General features: G+C 42.0%; 1 protein-coding gene across 1 annotated transcript in view; it reads right to left on the reverse strand.

Annotated features, from left to right (window-relative positions):
- Fam186a (family with sequence similarity 186 member A) overlaps window positions 1–17,307 on the reverse strand; it is a 71,660-nt gene extending 54,353 nt beyond the window's left edge. Inside the window, exons 1-3 of the mRNA XM_051190158.1 lie at window positions 17,080–17,307; window positions 2,350–2,566; window positions 1,844–2,014 (exon numbers count right to left, since the gene is read on the reverse strand). Coding sequence (XP_051046115.1) covers window positions 1,844–2,014; window positions 2,350–2,566; window positions 17,080–17,271 — 580 coding nt within the window. The 5' untranslated portion in view covers window positions 17,272–17,307. The remainder of the gene's footprint in view (window positions 1–1,843; window positions 2,015–2,349; window positions 2,567–17,079) is intronic.
- Window positions 17,308–17,892: the final 585 nt, after the last annotated feature.

Genomic DNA, 17,892 nt, shown 5'->3' on the forward strand with positions numbered 1-17,892 from the left:
ATGTGTTGCTGTCTGTCCATCTGCTGCTTTTATCTACCTGCTACTGTTACTCCTTTCCTTTTGCTTGCTGCATGTCTAATAAGCTCACTCATTAGAAACTTAAATAACAGCCATCATAGAACATTCTCCAGATGGTACAGAAAGTTTATAGGAATCCTGCTCGGAATCCTCCATGTACAATTTTAAGTGCAATTAACAAATAAAAGGGGCTGAAGAGAGGGCTCAGTGGTTATGAGCACTGGCTGCTCTTGTAGAGATGTCAGTTTCAATTTCCATGAAGCTCCAGTTCTTGGAGTCTCTGACGTCCTCCTCTGGCCTCCAAGGGCATCAGGTATCCGTGTGGTGCAGACACTCATGTATGCAAAGTATGCCCCACACACACACAAATGAAAAGTTTAAAGAAAAATATAAGATGAACTGGATGTGGTAGCATATGTTTGCAATTCCAGGACTTTGGAGGTGGTGACAGAGGATTAGGAGTTCAAGGTTACCCTTAGCTATTTAGTAATTTCAAAGCCAGCCGGGAATATATGAGATTCTGTCTCAAAAAAACAAAAGCCAAGGACTGGGGAGTAAAATAAAAGATCCAAAAGGGCAAGTATTTAATAGATATTTTCACCAAAGCAGATATAGGAGTGACTGAGCAGCACACATCATTTAGTATCATTTACGTATTGGGGATGTAAAATGTAAATCTGAAGGAAGTGCCTCTTCACAAGAGCTAGCCTGGGTAATAAAAGGGAGTAATGGGCATTGAGGATGTGGAAGAGGTAGAGCCTTCCTACACTACAGACAGAAATGCAAATTAGTGAGCCACTTAGAAGAAAGATTTGCTATGTGGTCAGGCAATCTACTTGTCTACAAGTACTGTACATGCATGCAAACTAAAACATGTGCCTCACAGAAACATGCATACGTATGTTTATAGCAGGAGTGTTCAGAAAAGTCAGATGTGGAAAGCATCTCCATGTCCCTCAGTTGGAACACACCAACCACACACAAGGCTCAACAGAAAGGATCTAGTTACTAGCGTGCCCTGTGCCCTACAACATTGCTGATGAAGCATTAGACAGACTGGAAGAAGGCAAGCAGGCAGGACAGACCACTCATGGCAGCTAGGTGTAATAGCTCACATCTACACTCCCAGCCTTCAGAAGGCTGTAACAGGAGAGGGTTCCAGGCTGGCCCAGATTACACAGCGACACTGTCTCAACAAAACAAAACAAAAACCCACATATAATCTGATTATATAAAATAGCTCAAATAAATTCATTGAGATGAAATAGATTGATTAATGGTTGTCAAGGACTGTGGACTGGAATGAAGAAGTCTATCTACACATGAGCACAGATCTTTTTTGGATAATGGAAATGTTTTAAAATCAGTCTGCCACAGGCTGGGGGTGTGGCCAGTCTCAGAGGGTCTAACAAGCATGAGGCTGAGTTCAGTCTCCAGTGTCACCACCAGGTAGGGAAAAGGTGATGATCACATCACAACACGCTGTGAATTTACGGAAATAATTGTGTGCTTCTCACATGTACCTTTTATGGAATGTAAATTATACTCCAATAAAGCTGTATTTTAAATTTTGTTATTTTATGTGTACGAGGGTTTTGTCTGCATATAAGTTTGTGTGGCATGTAAATGCAGTGCCTGAGAGGAAGCCAAAAGAAGAACCAGAGCTGCCGTGTGGGTGTTGGGAATGGAACCCAGATGCTCTGGAAGACCACCTAGTGCTCTTTACCGCTGAGCCATCGCTCCAGCCGCCAGTAGAGCTGTATTTGGGTTAAAAAAAAAAAAAATTAAACCCCACTCACTTGCAAATGTTACAAAGTACACTCACATAACTTTCTCTTGTGTCTCTTCCTTTCGTCAAGGAGCATTGTGGTAATTCGACACAGAGTGTTGACATTGATGTCGATGGCTTTCAGTACTTCCGGCATCGTTTCCATTTGTGCGACCCAATGGTGGTATTCCTCAATATCAATCTCAGCCACCTCAGACAGAATGAAATCTAGAAGAGATGTAATAATACACGCTTATGATATTTGGTAACTATACAACATGGTTCCATTAGAGAATAGAGTGATCTTGTGCTTACTGCTACCCTGAGCAATTTCTCTATTAAATAATTATACAGGGAGAGAGACCTGGAATAGAAGCCCAAACAGTTAAATCGGCAAGTTAAGAAAATATTATTCAGGTTTAAAAGCACCATGTTTGTTTCCCTCATTTGGCCCAGTCTTGCCTCCTACATCTAGTTAGTCCCTCAGTATCCCCTCATGATTAAACTTCTCCACTCTCTCACTAACTGGTCTTTCTTCCCTCTGAGCCTGTCCAGATACTTACTCCATTCTTCTAGCCAGGACATAAGTTTCAGGAGAGTCCTTTCTCGGAAATCAATAGTCTTAGCATACATAGCGATCTTTTCTAAGAAAATCTTTCTCTTCTTTTTCTGGTTTTCTGTGAGGGAGCTCTTCCTCCCAGGGGATGAGCTGTCAATAGTATAGCGAATCATTATCAGCTCCACTTTGTTCATTATTTCAATCAGCCGTGAAAGGATATCCTATAAACAGGAGGGATAACACATTAGTTTGTCTGCTGATTTGAATAAAAGTGCACCCATAGGTCCATAAGGAGAGGCACTAGAGGAGGTGTGGCCCTGCTGGAGGAAGTGTGTCACTAGAGAGTGGGCTTTGAGGTCTCAGAAGCTCAAGCCAGGCCTAATGTGTCACTGCCTGTGGATCCAGATGTAGAACTTCCAACTGCCTCTCCAGCACCATGTCTGCCTGCGCCACCATGCTCCCTGTCATGATGACAATGGACTAAACCTCTGAACTGTAATCCAGACACAATTAAATATTTTCCTTTATAAGAGTTGCTGTGGCTGGGTGGTGGCACACACCTTTAATCCCAGCACTCAGGAGGCAGAGGCAAGCAGATCTCTGTGAGTTTGAGGTCAACCTGGTCTACAGAGTAAGTTCTGGGACAGGCTCCAAAGTTACAGAGATAAACCCTGTCTCAAAAAAAAAAAAAAAAAAAAAAAAAAAAAAAAAAAAAAAAGAAAAAAGAAAAAAAGAAATAAAGGAAAAAAAAGTTATTGTGGCGTCTCTTCATAGCAACAGAAACTCTAAGACAGTTCGAACATAAGTTTTGGTCATGTTTACTCTCAGAATGTCAGTAATTAATATAAACCAGACCCATTAAAGTCTTCCTAGGGTGGTGAGATTGCCCAGTGGTTAAAGGTACCTGCTGCCAAGCCTGGGAACCTGAGTTTGGAGAGAACTAACTCCTGCAATTTGCCTTCTGACTGTTACATGCATGGGCACACAAATATAAGCATACACCTGAACAAAAACCAGACAAAATAAAAATTTTCAAAATTCTTTTTTGTTTTGGTTTTTGAGACCAGTTTTTTTCTGTATAACAAACAGCTCCGACTGTCCTGGAACTCACTCTGTAGATTAGGCTAGCATTGAACTCACAGAGATCCACCTGCCTCTGCCACCCGAGTACTGAGTGCTACCACTGCCCTGAAGAAATTTTTTAAATTCTTAGTCTTGCTGGTTAACTTGAGTTTTTGGGTGACTGGCGAGGAAGATTGTGAGTCCTAGGCTAGCCTGGGCAGTTTAGGGAGGCCCTCCCATGTCAAAAACAAATGAAGTGTTGCTGGTGTAGCTTTACTAAGTCCCAGCTTTTCTCTTATTTAAAAAAGAAAATAAGTCTTAGGTCAAGGTATGGTGGTTGATGCCTGCAGTCCCAGCACTCAGGAATTATAAGCAAGAGTTCAAGGCCAACCTAGGCTACATAGGGGGTTTGAGACCAACTTAGGCAACATGAGACCCTGGTTCAACAACTCTCCAAATAAATAAGAAAAAAACATTTTCTAGCTTTCATCATCTAACAAGACTTTGGGTTTGGAGCTGGCTTAGGACTCAACTGCAGAACTTTTGTTAAAATAGTGTTTAGAGCTGGGTGTTTTGATCCCATCACTTGGGAGGCAGAGGCAGGTGGAACTCTGTGAGTTCCAGGCCAGACTGGTCTACAAAGCAAGTTCCAGGACAGGTTCCAAAACAATACAGAGAAATCCTGTCTTGAAAAACCAAAGCCAAACCAAACCAAAAGAAAAAAAATATTGTTTGGTGTCACTTAACAGCTCTGAACTGCCTCTATTATCTATAAAGCAAGACTGCTAAAGGCAAAGTGTAAGTCACTTCCTTTTTATGGAAGTGGGCATTGAGCCTGGGCCTCACACATCCTCTGTAGGCACTCAACCAGTAAGCCCATGTGTCTGGAATCCCAACGAATGGGAGATGGAGGCAGAAGGATCAGAAGTTAAAGGTCATCCTTGACTACACAGGAAACTTGAGGCTACCCTGGGCTACAAAAGACCCTGTCTCAAATAAACAGCAAAAAAACTGTTTAAACACATTGTCAGAATTATCAGAGAGCTGGATGACTAGCCTCTTCTAAAAGGTGCTGAGGTGGCTGATGGTTTAACTAGGAAAGGTGCTTGTTGCCAAAAAAACAACTGGAATTCCATCCACAGATCCTACTAGTGGCAGGAGGGAACTGATTCCTAAGGGTTATCCTCTGACCTCCACTCGGTGCTGTGGGATGTGAACACTTGAACACAAAAATGTACACATCTGTGTTAATTAGTTTGCCATAAACTTGACACAAGTAGGGTCATCTGGTGACTTAGGGTTACCATTGCAGAGATTTAACACCACGACCAAAAACAACTTGGGGAGGAAAGGGTTTATTTCATTCACAGTCCCATAGAACTGTTCATCATCAAAAGCAGTGAGGGCAGGAACTCAAGCAGGACAGACACCTGGAGGCAGGAGCTGATGCAGAGGCCAGTAAGGATGCTGCTTATTGACTTGCTTATAGCCAGATGTCATGGAAGCACTTTCTCAACTGAGGCTCCCTCCCTGCTCTCTGATGACTCTAGCTGTGCCAAGTATTATTAAACTATCCAGCTCATCTGGCAAGAGGGAACATCAGTCAAGAAAATGCCCCCATCAAGTTGGTCTGTAGGCAAACCTTTGAAGCATTTTCTTGATTAAGGGTGGGTGTGGGAGGGCCCAGCCCTCTGTGGATTCTTCTGTCCCTGGCAAGGTAGTCCTGAGTCATATAAGAAAGCAAACTGGGCAAGCCATGAAAAGCAAGCCAGTAAACAGCTTTTCCCCATGACCTCCGCTTCATTCTTGCCTCTAGGTTCCTGCCTTGGTTTCCTCTGAAAATGGACTGAAAGCCAAATAAACTCTTTGCTCCCCAGTTGCTTTTGGTCATTGTCTTTGTCACAGCAACAGAAAAAGTAAACTAAATTGTACCAGTAATAAGGCATTGTTGCTAGTGGTATTTAGTGTTGCTACAATAAAGTGAATTTGTATCAGAATCTATTTGTAGCTTTCACATTTATTCAGTTTAACTTATACTTGAAAGTCTATCTACTTCTAGTTAAATTTAACCTAGGATTCAAACATTGAGAGGCATGAGATCATAACTAATTTCCTTTTGCTTATTCACATTAATTTTAATGTATGGCTATAATTAGTAGAACATTTATGAATGTACTTTATTTGATTTTTTTGTTTTTGCTTTTGTTTTTCAAGACAGGGTTTCTTTGTGTAACAGCCTTGGCTCTCCAGGAACTCTGTAGACCAGGTTGGCCTCAAACTAACAGAGATCCGCCTGTCTCTGCCTCCAAGGTAATGGGATTAAAGGTGTGCACCACTATTACCTAATAGGAAAGTAATTATAAAGGAATCAAAGAAATGTTGAAAGTATTTTAAAGCCAGATGTAGTGACACATGCCTATAATTAGTACTAGTAATTGGTGGCAGAGGGAATAGAGGTCAGAGGATCAGGAGTACAAGGCCAGCCTAAGCTACATGATATTCTGACTTAACAAAACAAAATAAGGTATTTTGAGAAGGCACAGTGGAGGCATATGGATAAGAGGAATGCTGTGGAAGCATGAGAAGCTGAGTTCAAATCTGGATAAAAGCTGAGCATGGCTAAGCATGCCTGTAACCCCAATACCCAAGGGCAGAGACAGGCAGTTCCTAGAAACCCAGAGGCAGCCATCTTAGCTGAAACAGTAAGCATTTGGTGAGAGACCGTGTCTCAAAGGAAAAGAGTCATAGAGATGGACACCTGTGTCCTCTGGCCACTGTATGCTAATACATATACATGTGCACACACCACACACACGCACACACACTCATACATACTAATACACACACCACATACTACACACACTAACACACACACCACACACACTAACACACACACTCATACATACACTCATACACACTAACACACACATACTAGCACATAAAATGACCTAGTATTCATAAAAAAAAAATCTCAAGTAACCTCAGATATCAAAACCATCTTTTTTGTCTTTTATTTGTTGGTTTTTGAGAGTTTCTCTGTGTAGCTGTACAGCCTGTCCTGGAATTCACTCTGCAGACCAGGCTGGCTTTGAACACACAGAGACCTGTCTGCCTCTGCCTTCTGAGTGCTGGGATTAAAGGTGTGTGCCACCATCTGCCAGCTTTATCAAATAGTCTTGGAAACACAATTGGAGATTGTCACTTCATGACTGCAGGTTCATTACAGAACCATATAAACATGTCCTGCCATGAGTGAGACAAGCTAATTATAGGCTGGAACAGAAAGGTCAACAATTAGAATGCACAATATGATGAATCCAAGACTGCCTCATAGGAAAACCAATTTTTTAAAAAAATGGTATAAGAAAAACATACAAATGAGTCCAGGTATAAGGAAAACATGTAAATGAATCCAGTGGACTCTTACTTGTATAAATTTAACTCAAAATAGATCAAAGAGTTAAATGTAATACACACACACACACACACACACACACACACACACATATATACACATACAAAACAGAGGAAAAGCCGTCAGTCCTATAGAAATGTCCTCTGATGAGAACAATGTAGATGAACTCCAGTATACAGAACATAAAAGAACATAAACTTCATCAAAGAATTCAAGTTTATTGAAAAAACATCTCACTGGTCTTAAAGAAAGTGAGTTCAATGCCTCAATGATGCCCAAGAAAACACAAACACGAAAAGGATTAAAATAATGAAAGCAATCCAGTATCTGAAAACCAAATTCTACAAAGAGAAATACTAAACAACCCAAGATGAATTGATAACCCAATCAAAAACACTCAAGGAAAAGCCTTACAAGTAGGGTGTGTTAGGAACTAGCAGCCAGCTGACCCTGCCCGACAGGTGGGATGCTCATGGCCATGTCATCGCTAGTCAGCCTTACCTGGCGGCTCAAGTTTTACCTGGCTGCCAAAGGACTTAGTTACACATGTGCAAGCCCCCCTTTTTAAAGCAAGCCTGCCGAGCGTGGTGCTCTCTCTTGCTCTCTCTGGCCTCTCTCTCTCTCTGCCCCCTCTCGCTCTCTCTCTTCCTCTCTCTCTCTCTGTCTCCTGCTTTCGGTTGGCCACCAGCTACCCCCCTGCTTTCTCTCCCCTCTCTCAAACCCCACGTGGGCGCTGAGTCTCGTGTTTATGTTTTATAGGCATTAGCTGCAGCAAAAGAACAACAGGGTGAAAAAGCAGAAGATTAAATATCAGGACTGGACTCAAATATAAAGTTGAGGAACACCAACAACAAGCAAGGATTATGAAAAAAAAAAGATTAAAAAAATAAGATCACAGGAAAGGAACATGTAGGAAATGTGGGACACTATGAAAAGACCAAATCTTTGAAGTATAAGAATGGACAAAGGAAAAGAATGCTAGGTTGATGGGGTAGACCAGATCTTCAACAAGATTGAAGAGGAGAATGTCCCTAAACTAAAGAAAGACATTGATAAAAGAAACACACAGAACACCAATGGACAAGATCAGAAAAGAAACTCCACATGGCAAAACACTAACTCAAAACACTAAACATACAGAATGAAAAGAAAGCATAGAGGGCTGCAATAGTAAAAAACACAAGTCACATAGAAAGGAAAACCCATCAGCGTGACAGCCGATTTCTCAATGGAAACACTGAAAGCCACACAAGCCCAGAGAAATGCACTCCAGTCTACTGTACCTGGCAAAACTTTCTGCCACAGTTGAAGGAGAAATAAGAAATAGGAATGGCTAAAAATAATCTCCCCCAAAAGTTACACGTTCCTAGCACTTCAGGAACTGCAAATCAAATCAAGTTTGAGGAAGCTGTAGAGATGATCCAGTGGTTAAGAGCACCATTGCTCGTGTACAGGAACCAGGTTTATTTCCCAGCCCACATGATGCTCACAACCATCTGTAACTCCAGTTTCAGGGGATCTACGCCCTCTCTGGCTGTTGTGGATACTGCATGCACATGGTATACAGAAATACATGCTGGCACATGAAAATAAAATTTTCATATACATGGAAAATAACATTTTTAAAAATTATTAAAAAAAGATCCCAAAACTACTTTGAGATTTCAACTTACCCCAGTCAGAATGGCAAAAATTGACAAAATAACTGACAACACATTTTGGAAAGAATGTGGGGAAAAGGGAACCCTCATTTATTGTTGGTAGGATTGCAGACTGGTCCAGCCACTCTGGAAATCAGTGTGAATTTTTCTCAAAAAGCTAAAACTAAAAGCATCAGATGATGAGATATACCACTCCCTGGCATGTACCCAAAGGACTCAAAATCTTACTCTACAGCCATGTGCGTTGCTGCTCTGGTCACTGCTCTGCTAAAAAACAGAAACAACCTAAATATCCTTCAGCTGATGAATGAGTAATGAAAATAGGTCACATGTACACTATGGAATGTTATTCAGCTATAAAGAAAAATGCAATCATGAACTTTGTAAGTAAATGGACAGAACTAGAAAAGATTATATTGAATGAAGTATCCCAGTTCCAGAAAGACAAATATTGCTTGCTTTCTCTCATATGTGACTCCTAGCTACAAATCTTCAGATATGAGTATATATCTGTGGTAACTGCAAAAGCCAGGAAAGTGAAAAGGGACAATGGTTATGATGAAAAGCAAGAGAGGAAATAAACTAGCAGGGCACAGGTACATGTGATTTGAAGGGAGAAATAGGGAAAGCAAGGGGTTAGTTGGGAGTGGGGAGGGAAAGTAACACAGAAGGAACAGGAAGGAGATGAAAATAACAGCAAGGATGTCTGAAAAAGTCATAAGGAATCATATTATTTCTCTCTCCCTAAAATTGTATATAATGCATATAAGTCTATGTGTGTTCATGTACAGATATAGTTTAAATGGTATTTTCTCATCTGGGCCAGCAATGTTCTGCTTAGGAGCCATCCATGAGAAGCCCCTTCATGAGTTGTTGATCAAGGGAGTCCAAGAGACCACAAAACACCACAGGCTGTGGCTGTTGCCCTTGGTTTCCTCACAGGTTGAAGGTCAGTCCCTAGCACCACAGGTACTATGTACTTTGGATACAGAACTCAGAGGGTCTGAGGTGGACCTGGCCTGAAAGACTCCTCTTGGAAGGTGCCATGAAAGCTTCCAAGAGAGGGAAGTGACCAATAGTCCTACCAAGTTACAATGCCTATGAGCCACAACAGCCAGTGTAGCACTATAACCCTAAAGATGCGATGGTGGTGCTCATACTTTGGTGCCAACCAATGGCTCTCTAATGTGATTTAAAACTTACTCGGAAAGAGGAAAATCATGCCTGGTACTGGAAACCTAGCCAACTGCTTGGAGCGAGTGAGGTCATGGGTCTTGGAGCAGAACCTACAACTGCCACTTTACTAAACAAACAGAATTCCTAACTGCGTTCTAAGTTTTTATCCTTATACTCACAGATAAATGTAGCCCTCACCTCTCAACAAAGAAGTTTATCCACAATAGGTGAAGAGCATTAAGGAAAACCACAACTGGTCAAAAATAGAGAACAAGTGATTGTGATTGTGTGCTGCCCCAGGTGTTCCATCTTCAGCACAGCTCCTGCACCTAAGGCTCAGGAGAAGAGAGAGTAGAAAGAGCATGGGATCCAGAGAAACGGGGTGTCTGCTGAGAGAGCGTGACTCCTAGAATTGTCAGGGGAAATACACCCGGGAAGTCTCAATAACACACTTCCCTAACAAGGCCTGAACACCACCAACCCATGTGGTAACATGGAAGCATGGGAATCTCACTGGGCCCCAACTCTAGGCAAAGAATTATAGGCAACTAAGGGATTTTGAGAGCGGGAGAAACAATTTTCTTCAGTGAAGGGACCCCCAATTGGTTACTAAATGTCAAGTGGCAAGTCCTAAAACACATATACATATAAGTTAACAATATGCACACTGCACAGGTTGTATCTCTATATTTAGAAACACACACACACACACACACACACACACACACACACACACACACACACACTAAAAAGAAGAGAAGAAGAGGACCGGGGCCATGAAGTAAGAACAAGGGAGCCGATAACATGGGAGGGGCTGAAAGGGAATAAGGGAAAAGGAGAAAATGGTGTGTGTGTGTGTGTGTGTTTCCTTTGGTTCTTTTTGAGACAGGGTTTCTCTGTATATTCCTGGCTGTCCTGGAACTCTGTAGACCAGGCTGGCCTCAACACTCATAGAGATCTGCCTGCCTCTGCCTTATGAGTGCTGGGATTAAAGGTGTATGCCACCACTGCCTGGCTCTGCAATTATACTTTAATTTAAAAAATGTTTTAAAGCTAAAATATTTAGAAGAAATAGTAAAATTCTTCAACACATATGACTTGCCAAAATTAAGTCACAATAGATTTTAAATAAACAATTTAAACAATGAGATTGAAGCACTAAAAATTTTTTTGAGGCAGGATCTCATGTAGCCCTGGATGGCCTGGATATCTTTTTATAAACCAGGCTATAGAGAATGCACAGAGATCCACCTGCCTCTGCTTCTCAAGTTCTGGGAGCAAAGGTTTGCACCACTGCACACAGCCACTGAAGTCGTCATTTTAAAGTCTCTCCACAAAGAAAATCCCAGAATTGATCAGATTTACTTCAGAACCTCCCAAGCTTTTAAGGAAGATCTGACACCAATGTTTGGAGGATGGTTTCATAAAGTAAAAAGGGAAATAACACTAGATTTCATCCCACAAACCAGTACCATCCTGGTATCCAACAAGGGTAAGGACACAACAAAAGGAAGAACTGTAAATACAAAGTTTCTTAGCAAAATTCTTGCAAACTGAATCCAAGAATACATCATGAAAACCATACATCATAAATATGCCAGTGTCAGCCCAGGAATGAAAGCTTGGCTAAGCATATGTGAATCAAGATTGTAACACATGATATAAGTACCTCAGGGACAGAAATCACAAGATCCTGTCTGTAAATACAAAAAAAAAAAAAAAAAAAAAAAAAATAGCATTTGACAAAGTTCAGCCTGCCTTCATGATAAAGGTCCTGAAGAAATTAGGAATGGAAGGAATATACCTCACGATAATGATGCACATCTAAGAAACAGGTCACCAACATTATACTAAATTGAGGAAAAAAAATGAAGAAAACATTTCCTATAAAATCTAGGGGTCAGAGTGCCCACTGTGCATACATTCTTAGCTAGAGCAATTAGACAAGAGAAAAAGAAGGGATCTGTGGTTGTGTGAATGAGGATGGCCCTCATAGGCTCATATATTTGAATGCTTGTTGCCAGGTTGCCAGATCTGCCTGCCTCTGCCTCCCGAGTGCTGGGATTAAAGGCATGTGCCACCAACACACAGCTGACAGTGGCAGCTCATAAAGAAACATTTAATTGGGGTGGCTCTATTACAGTTTCAGATGTTCAGCCCATTATCATCATGATCGGGGAGTATGGCAGCATGCAGGAAGTAGTAGCTGAGATTCCTACATCTTGTAGGCAACAGGAAGTCAACTGAGACACTGGGCAGTATCCTGAGTAGGAAACCTCAAAGCCCTCCATCATAGTGACACACTTCTTCCAACAAGACCATACCCACTCCAACAAAACTACACTTCCTAATGGTGCACTCCCTATGAGATTATAGGGGCCAAGTACATTCAAACTACCACAGGCAGGGAGGTTGCAAGGGCAGAGTGAATATGGGGAGATGAGTGGGATCAAGATTCATGATGTGAAAAACACAAAGAATAAAAAAAATTCCTTTTAAAGGTGGGTGTGGTTGCTCATGTCTTTAATCCAAGCACTCAGAAGGCAGAAGCAAGTGAGTTTAAGGCCAGCCTAGACTACATAATGAGTTCTAGTACAGTCAGGGATGTGTAGAGAGACCCTGCCTTACAAAAAACCAAATAAAATAAATTCCTAAAAAAGAAAAAAGCTAAAAACAAACCCAACAAAGAAGGCAAAAGACCCCTACAATAAAAGCTTTGGAAACACCAGGGAGGTCTGGGGAGGCAGTTTTGTTGGCTGCCACTCGAGCAGCCAGCACTGACCCATCTCCCAGCTTTCCACTTTACCTTTCTGAGAAGACCTTTCAGTGACCTGGAACTTACTGAGTAAGCTAAGCTTCTTGGCCAGTACATTCCACAGATCTGCTTGTTCCCACTTTCCCAGGCTAGGATTTGAAGTACATACCATCATGACCAAATTTTTAATGTTTTTAACCTGGGTTATGGGGCTCAAACCCAGGCTGTCAGATATTGCAGAGGAACCTTGGGTGACTGCAGGCAGCCAGCTGTTTTTGTCATTTCTCATGTTTTGGAAGTTGCTTGCTTGTACTTCTTGCTTACTCCAGTAATATTTTCCTTCTGAGGTCTTTGATGGGGTTGAAGACTGGACATTTGCAGTTATAGTTCTCCTGAATCTTGGCAAGAGACATATTAGGTACAAAACTTTGGACTCTTCAGGAGAAGACAGCTATTGGAGTAATCTCTATAAATGCTCCACTTATAGACTGGACATGTAGAATGTCTGTCTTACTTATTAATTGTTCTTGTTGTATGTAGTTTCCTTTGTCTGTACCTTTCCTTTCTATCTGAACAATAGTTGATAATTGTTTTGTTTGTTTGTTTTTTGTTTTGTTTTTTGAGACAGGGTTTCTTTGTATTGCTTTGGAGCCTGTCAGGGAACTAGCTCTGTAGATCAGGCTGGACTGGAACTCACAGAGATCCACCTGCCTCTGCCTCTTGAGCACTGACACTAAAGGCATGTGCCACCAACGCCCGGCTTAGTTGATAATTCTTATTGCATATAGTTTTATTATGTTAGGTTTATAACCTTTACTTCTCAATTAGACAAAAAGGGAAAAATATAGGATTTCTGTCACCAGTCTGCTAGCCAATAGTGAGGAGCATTTTTTGGCCCAAGGGGCAGAGTTTTTGGTTTAGAGGTGGCAGCTGGTGGCTTGGGTGAAATTGCCATTTTGTGATATTTCTGCACAGATTTTGCTTGATAATGAACAGTAAAGGAGTGCTTTGACCACCCAATTTCAAGGCTCACACCAATTCTTTTTTTGGGGGGTTGGTTTTCTGAAATAAGAGTTGCACTGAAGAACGTGAAGTTGGCTAGATAGGGGGATGGGGAGGGCTTGGGAGGAGTAAGGAAGGAGAAAACTGTGATCAGAATATATTTTATGAGAACAATTTTTTTTTTTTTTTTTGGTTTTTTGAGACAGGGTTTCTCTGTGGTGTTGGAAGCTGTCCTGGAACTAGCTCTTGTAGGCCAGGCTGGTCTTGAACTCACAGAGATCCGCCTGCCTCTGCCTCCTGAGTGCTGGGACTAAAGGCGTGCATTACCACTGCCCGGTGAGAACAATTTTTTTCAATTAAAAAATAAGGTTGTTGAAGGAGGTGTGTCACTAGGGGTGGCCTTTGAAGTTTCAAAAGCCCAGGCCATTCTCACTTAGTCTAAGCTCACTTCCCCTACTTTGCAGATCAAGATGTAAACTCTCTTGTGTTCTTGCCACCACCATGCCCTTGATCCACCATCATGGCTCTAATCCTCTGAAACTGCAAGCCCCAAATTAAATTAACTTTTGGTTATGGAAGTTTATCACAGCGTTAGAAAAGTAACTTGAGAAGAAGTTGGTACCAGGAGTGGGATGTTGCTGTGACAGGCCTGACCATGCTGGCTTTTGGAGGAATGTGGAATACCTTGGGGACATCGGATTAGGAAAATGTTTGAATACTATAAATAGGGTTTAATGGGACATCCTAATAGAAGCTTGAACAACAGTAATGCTGAGGGTAATGTGGACTATGGAAGCCCAACTCAAAAGAGATTTCAGAGAGGAACAAGGTTAGTAACTGGGCAGAGGCCATTCTTGTGATATTTTGGCAAAGAATGTGGCTGCCTTCTGCCCTTGACCCAAGGATCTGCCTCAGACTAAATTTAAAAATAATGAACTAATTTCTTTGGGGAAGGAGATTTCAAAACAGACTAATATTCAAACCCAGGACAAATGGGCTGAGGTGTCTATTAACATATCAAAGCATACTCTGGCCACCAGGCTCTCCCAGCATTCCTCAGTCCCTCCCTGTTTCAGGGTCCTCCTGGCTAGCATACCCTCCCTAATCTCTCCAGCCTTGGGACTGGGCTGCCCTTCCTCCAGGTGCTTTTCCCTGTATGTATTTTGGTCACAACAACCCTTTTTGACCCTCTGCCTTTTTGGTCTCTTGGCCCATACTGCCCCTCTTGGTTTGTGGTCCCTCTATTGCTGTCTCTCTTCCTCTCTCCTCACATGGCCCAGGGCAGTCTGGCCATGTTCACTCTGGACTCCATTGTAGTGAGATATTCACCCCCCACCCCACCCCAACCCCCACCTGTAGCGCTGACCATGCCTGTTTGGGCATAGTCACCGGTCACAGGTTCAGATGTGACCGAGGGTAGGATTAGGTCTGGGGTCAGGACCCAAGTTCGAACTTTTGGTTCTGGTCGGGTTGCAGAGAGCAGCCTGTGTGTATCCTTGGAGCAGGAACTTGAGGCAGTCAACTGTTTCTTGTGTAAGTGCCTTCTCCCTGAATAAAATTATATTAACCTATATTGAGCCTAGCATAGTGAATCTTGATCTGTGTATCCACACTCTCCCAGATGTCTCTGCATTTGCCTGTTTTCTCCCTTATATCTACAATAAAACCTCAATCCCTTAGGAGCAGTCATGTTCTTTTATTTCTTTTTTCATTCAGTTATTAGTAATCACTCTTATGCAGGTCTACAAAGAAAAAAAATAAGTAGGACAAGAAGAAATATGAAATGTACAGTTTGGAGCCAAAAACATTTAATGTTGGAAGCAAAGCTTTTGTGCTCAGAGATGAAGAAATTAAAGAAAGGTCTGCTCCTAAAGGGAGCAAAGGGAAGTGTGCCCTCAGGGCAAGACCCCATCTAACTAAGCTTCCAAAGGCTAGAAGAATTTTCTACTCCTAAAAAGCAACAGCAAAGAAAATCTCGTGCCAGTGTGACTCAAGGGGCCATCCCAAGCAGGCTACAGAATTCAGTAGTGTGACCCATATAGTTCTGACTTTACAATCAAGAAGGATATATGTGTAAAGGGGTCATGGAACCTTCTTCCACAGTTAAGGAGAGCCACTGAGGTCAGGGTCAAGGAGAACCCTGAGATGCCATGTGTAAAGCTGTGACGGTGAACCCTGGATTGCACTGGAGACCCCATAATGTTGGAGATGCCTGAACTGAGGGTTACCTGCCAAGGGGAGCTTCAGACAGGTCCCGAGGGAAGGAAGTATGTTAGTGTGTTGTAAGCAGCAAGGCTGAAGGGTGGAGCCCTCTGAGGCCTCTGACACCAGACATGGAGCTACAGGGTTTGGAGTTTGCCCTTCTAACTTCAGGTTTGCTTTGGTCGTATCGTTCTTCCCTCTGCCCCCACTCTCTTTTTGAATGGTAGTGTATGTTCTCCAACAGTGTATTGGAAATGTGTACTTCGCTTTTTTACTTTGAGTTTATAGGGCATTGCACTAAGAGATTGCCTTGACTCTCCAGAGAAACTTTGAACTTTGGACTTTTAAACAGTTATGACTGTAAAAGACTATGGAACCTTTTACATTGGACTATATGAATTTTGTATTATGATATGGCCACAAGCTTATGGGGGCCCAGGAACAGAATGGAGAGGTTTGAATGAGAACAGCCCATAGGTTTATCTGTTTGAATTTTTTTGTGTGAGCTTTGAGGTTTCAAAAGCCCACACCATTCCCAGTTAGGTCTCTGACTGCCTCCAACTTGAAGATCAAAACACGAGCTCTCAGCTGTTCCTGCCACGGTGCCTTCGCTCCACCATCACCGACTCTAACCCCCTGATATTGTAGGCCTCATATCGAATGCTTTCTTTACGTGTTGCCTTGGTCATGGTGTTTTATCCCATCAATAGAGACACAACTAAGACAACCAATAAAGCTGCTAAGAGCAAACAATGCTGCTCCAGTTGTGAGAAACTGCAACAGGAAACTGTGGGAAGTTAGAAAGTTCCAGTATCACAAACATTTCCTCCCTCTTTTGGCAGTGCTGGAGTTGAGCCCAGAGGCTAACTCACGCTGGCCAACAGCTTTATCACTGAGCTAGATCCTCAGCTTTGATTTACATTATAGATTGCATTTATGTATTCACTTGTAGGGAGTGCAAGAGCCACTCCATATATGTGGCAGTCAAAGCACAGCTGGAGGCTTGATTCTCTGCTTAGGTGTAGTTTCTGGGGATCAGCTTCAGGTGGCAAGGCTTGGCACAAAGAGCCTAACCAGCTGAGCCATCTCCTCAAACCCACCTTTTGACTGTTTTTAAGACAAGTCTTGTTATTATTCAGCTCCCTCTGGCCTCATGTTGGAACTCAAGCTCGTCCTGCCATCATCATCCTTTTGAGCTCTGGAATTACAGATGTGCACTGTCATATCAATTGATATGACTTTACTTAAGTGTCCAGACTAATTCTAGTGTGAACAGACTGATACAGAGATGGAGCTTGCTATCAGTAGTCAGTCTGGTAAAAGTGTCTTTTGAAGTCAAAGTTAACTAAAAACTAAAACTCAGTCAGTTTGGATGTAAAATGTTTTCTTTTCAGACAAACAATTCACCTGGTCATACAAGATTCTGAGAAACTGTGGTCTGTAAACTGATCAGCTACTTACCTCTTTGGCCCGAAGGATCTGTGCTTGCTCAATCTTACTGATGACTGCTTTTACTGATAATGGGATTTCAAGTTTAGAACGCGATGAATTATCATAACCGCTTACAGACTTTCTTTTCATGATGGTGTAATCCTTGAATTCGTTATCTGAATCAGACTCACTATTGATATCACTTTGCCTTTTGGCAAACATTTTGAAAATTTGGGCGACTTGTTTGTATTCCTTCTATTTTTCACAGAATATAGGCAAATGTTAATAAAAATGTCCACTGGGAAGCTGCAAGCCTACTTCAAGAGGTTGTGGCTTACCCTACTTGGACCATCTAGAAGCCTTCTAATGTTAAAGCCTTGATGATGCTATTAATGGGCCTATTGTGACATTATCATTGTCTAGAACATTTAGGAATGCTTGCTCTGTGCAAAGAACTGGGCATTCTATGTGCTGTGATAGTAGAAGGGGGGGGGGGATGAAAGCCTAGATCACAGGAACACTAAAAGTAATAGAAGACATAGTCCTGCATTGATGAACTTAGATTCTAGGTGTTAAAACCCAAGGTCCATTGTTCCCAATGAAACCGTTGACTCTTCTCTTCCTAGGGCTCTGCTACAACACTTTTAAACCTGTTATGGAATAGCTCCAAGCTCCTCCTCTGGCCCTTAACTTTTCTAGCATTTGATAACATAGAAGGTATTTGGAAGAGTATCACAGTTTCCCTTACTATTTTTTTTTCAAAGAGCCTGATGAAGGCTTTGGGATTTCATAGAATCGAAGGGAATATTACAGGTTACTACCTGAGAAGAGGTGTACCTCTTT

The sequence above is a fragment of the Phodopus roborovskii genome, unplaced genomic scaffold, assembly GCF_943737965.1.
Source record: "Phodopus roborovskii unplaced genomic scaffold, PHOROB, whole genome shotgun sequence".
NCBI lineage: Eukaryota > Metazoa > Chordata > Mammalia > Rodentia > Cricetidae > Phodopus > Phodopus roborovskii.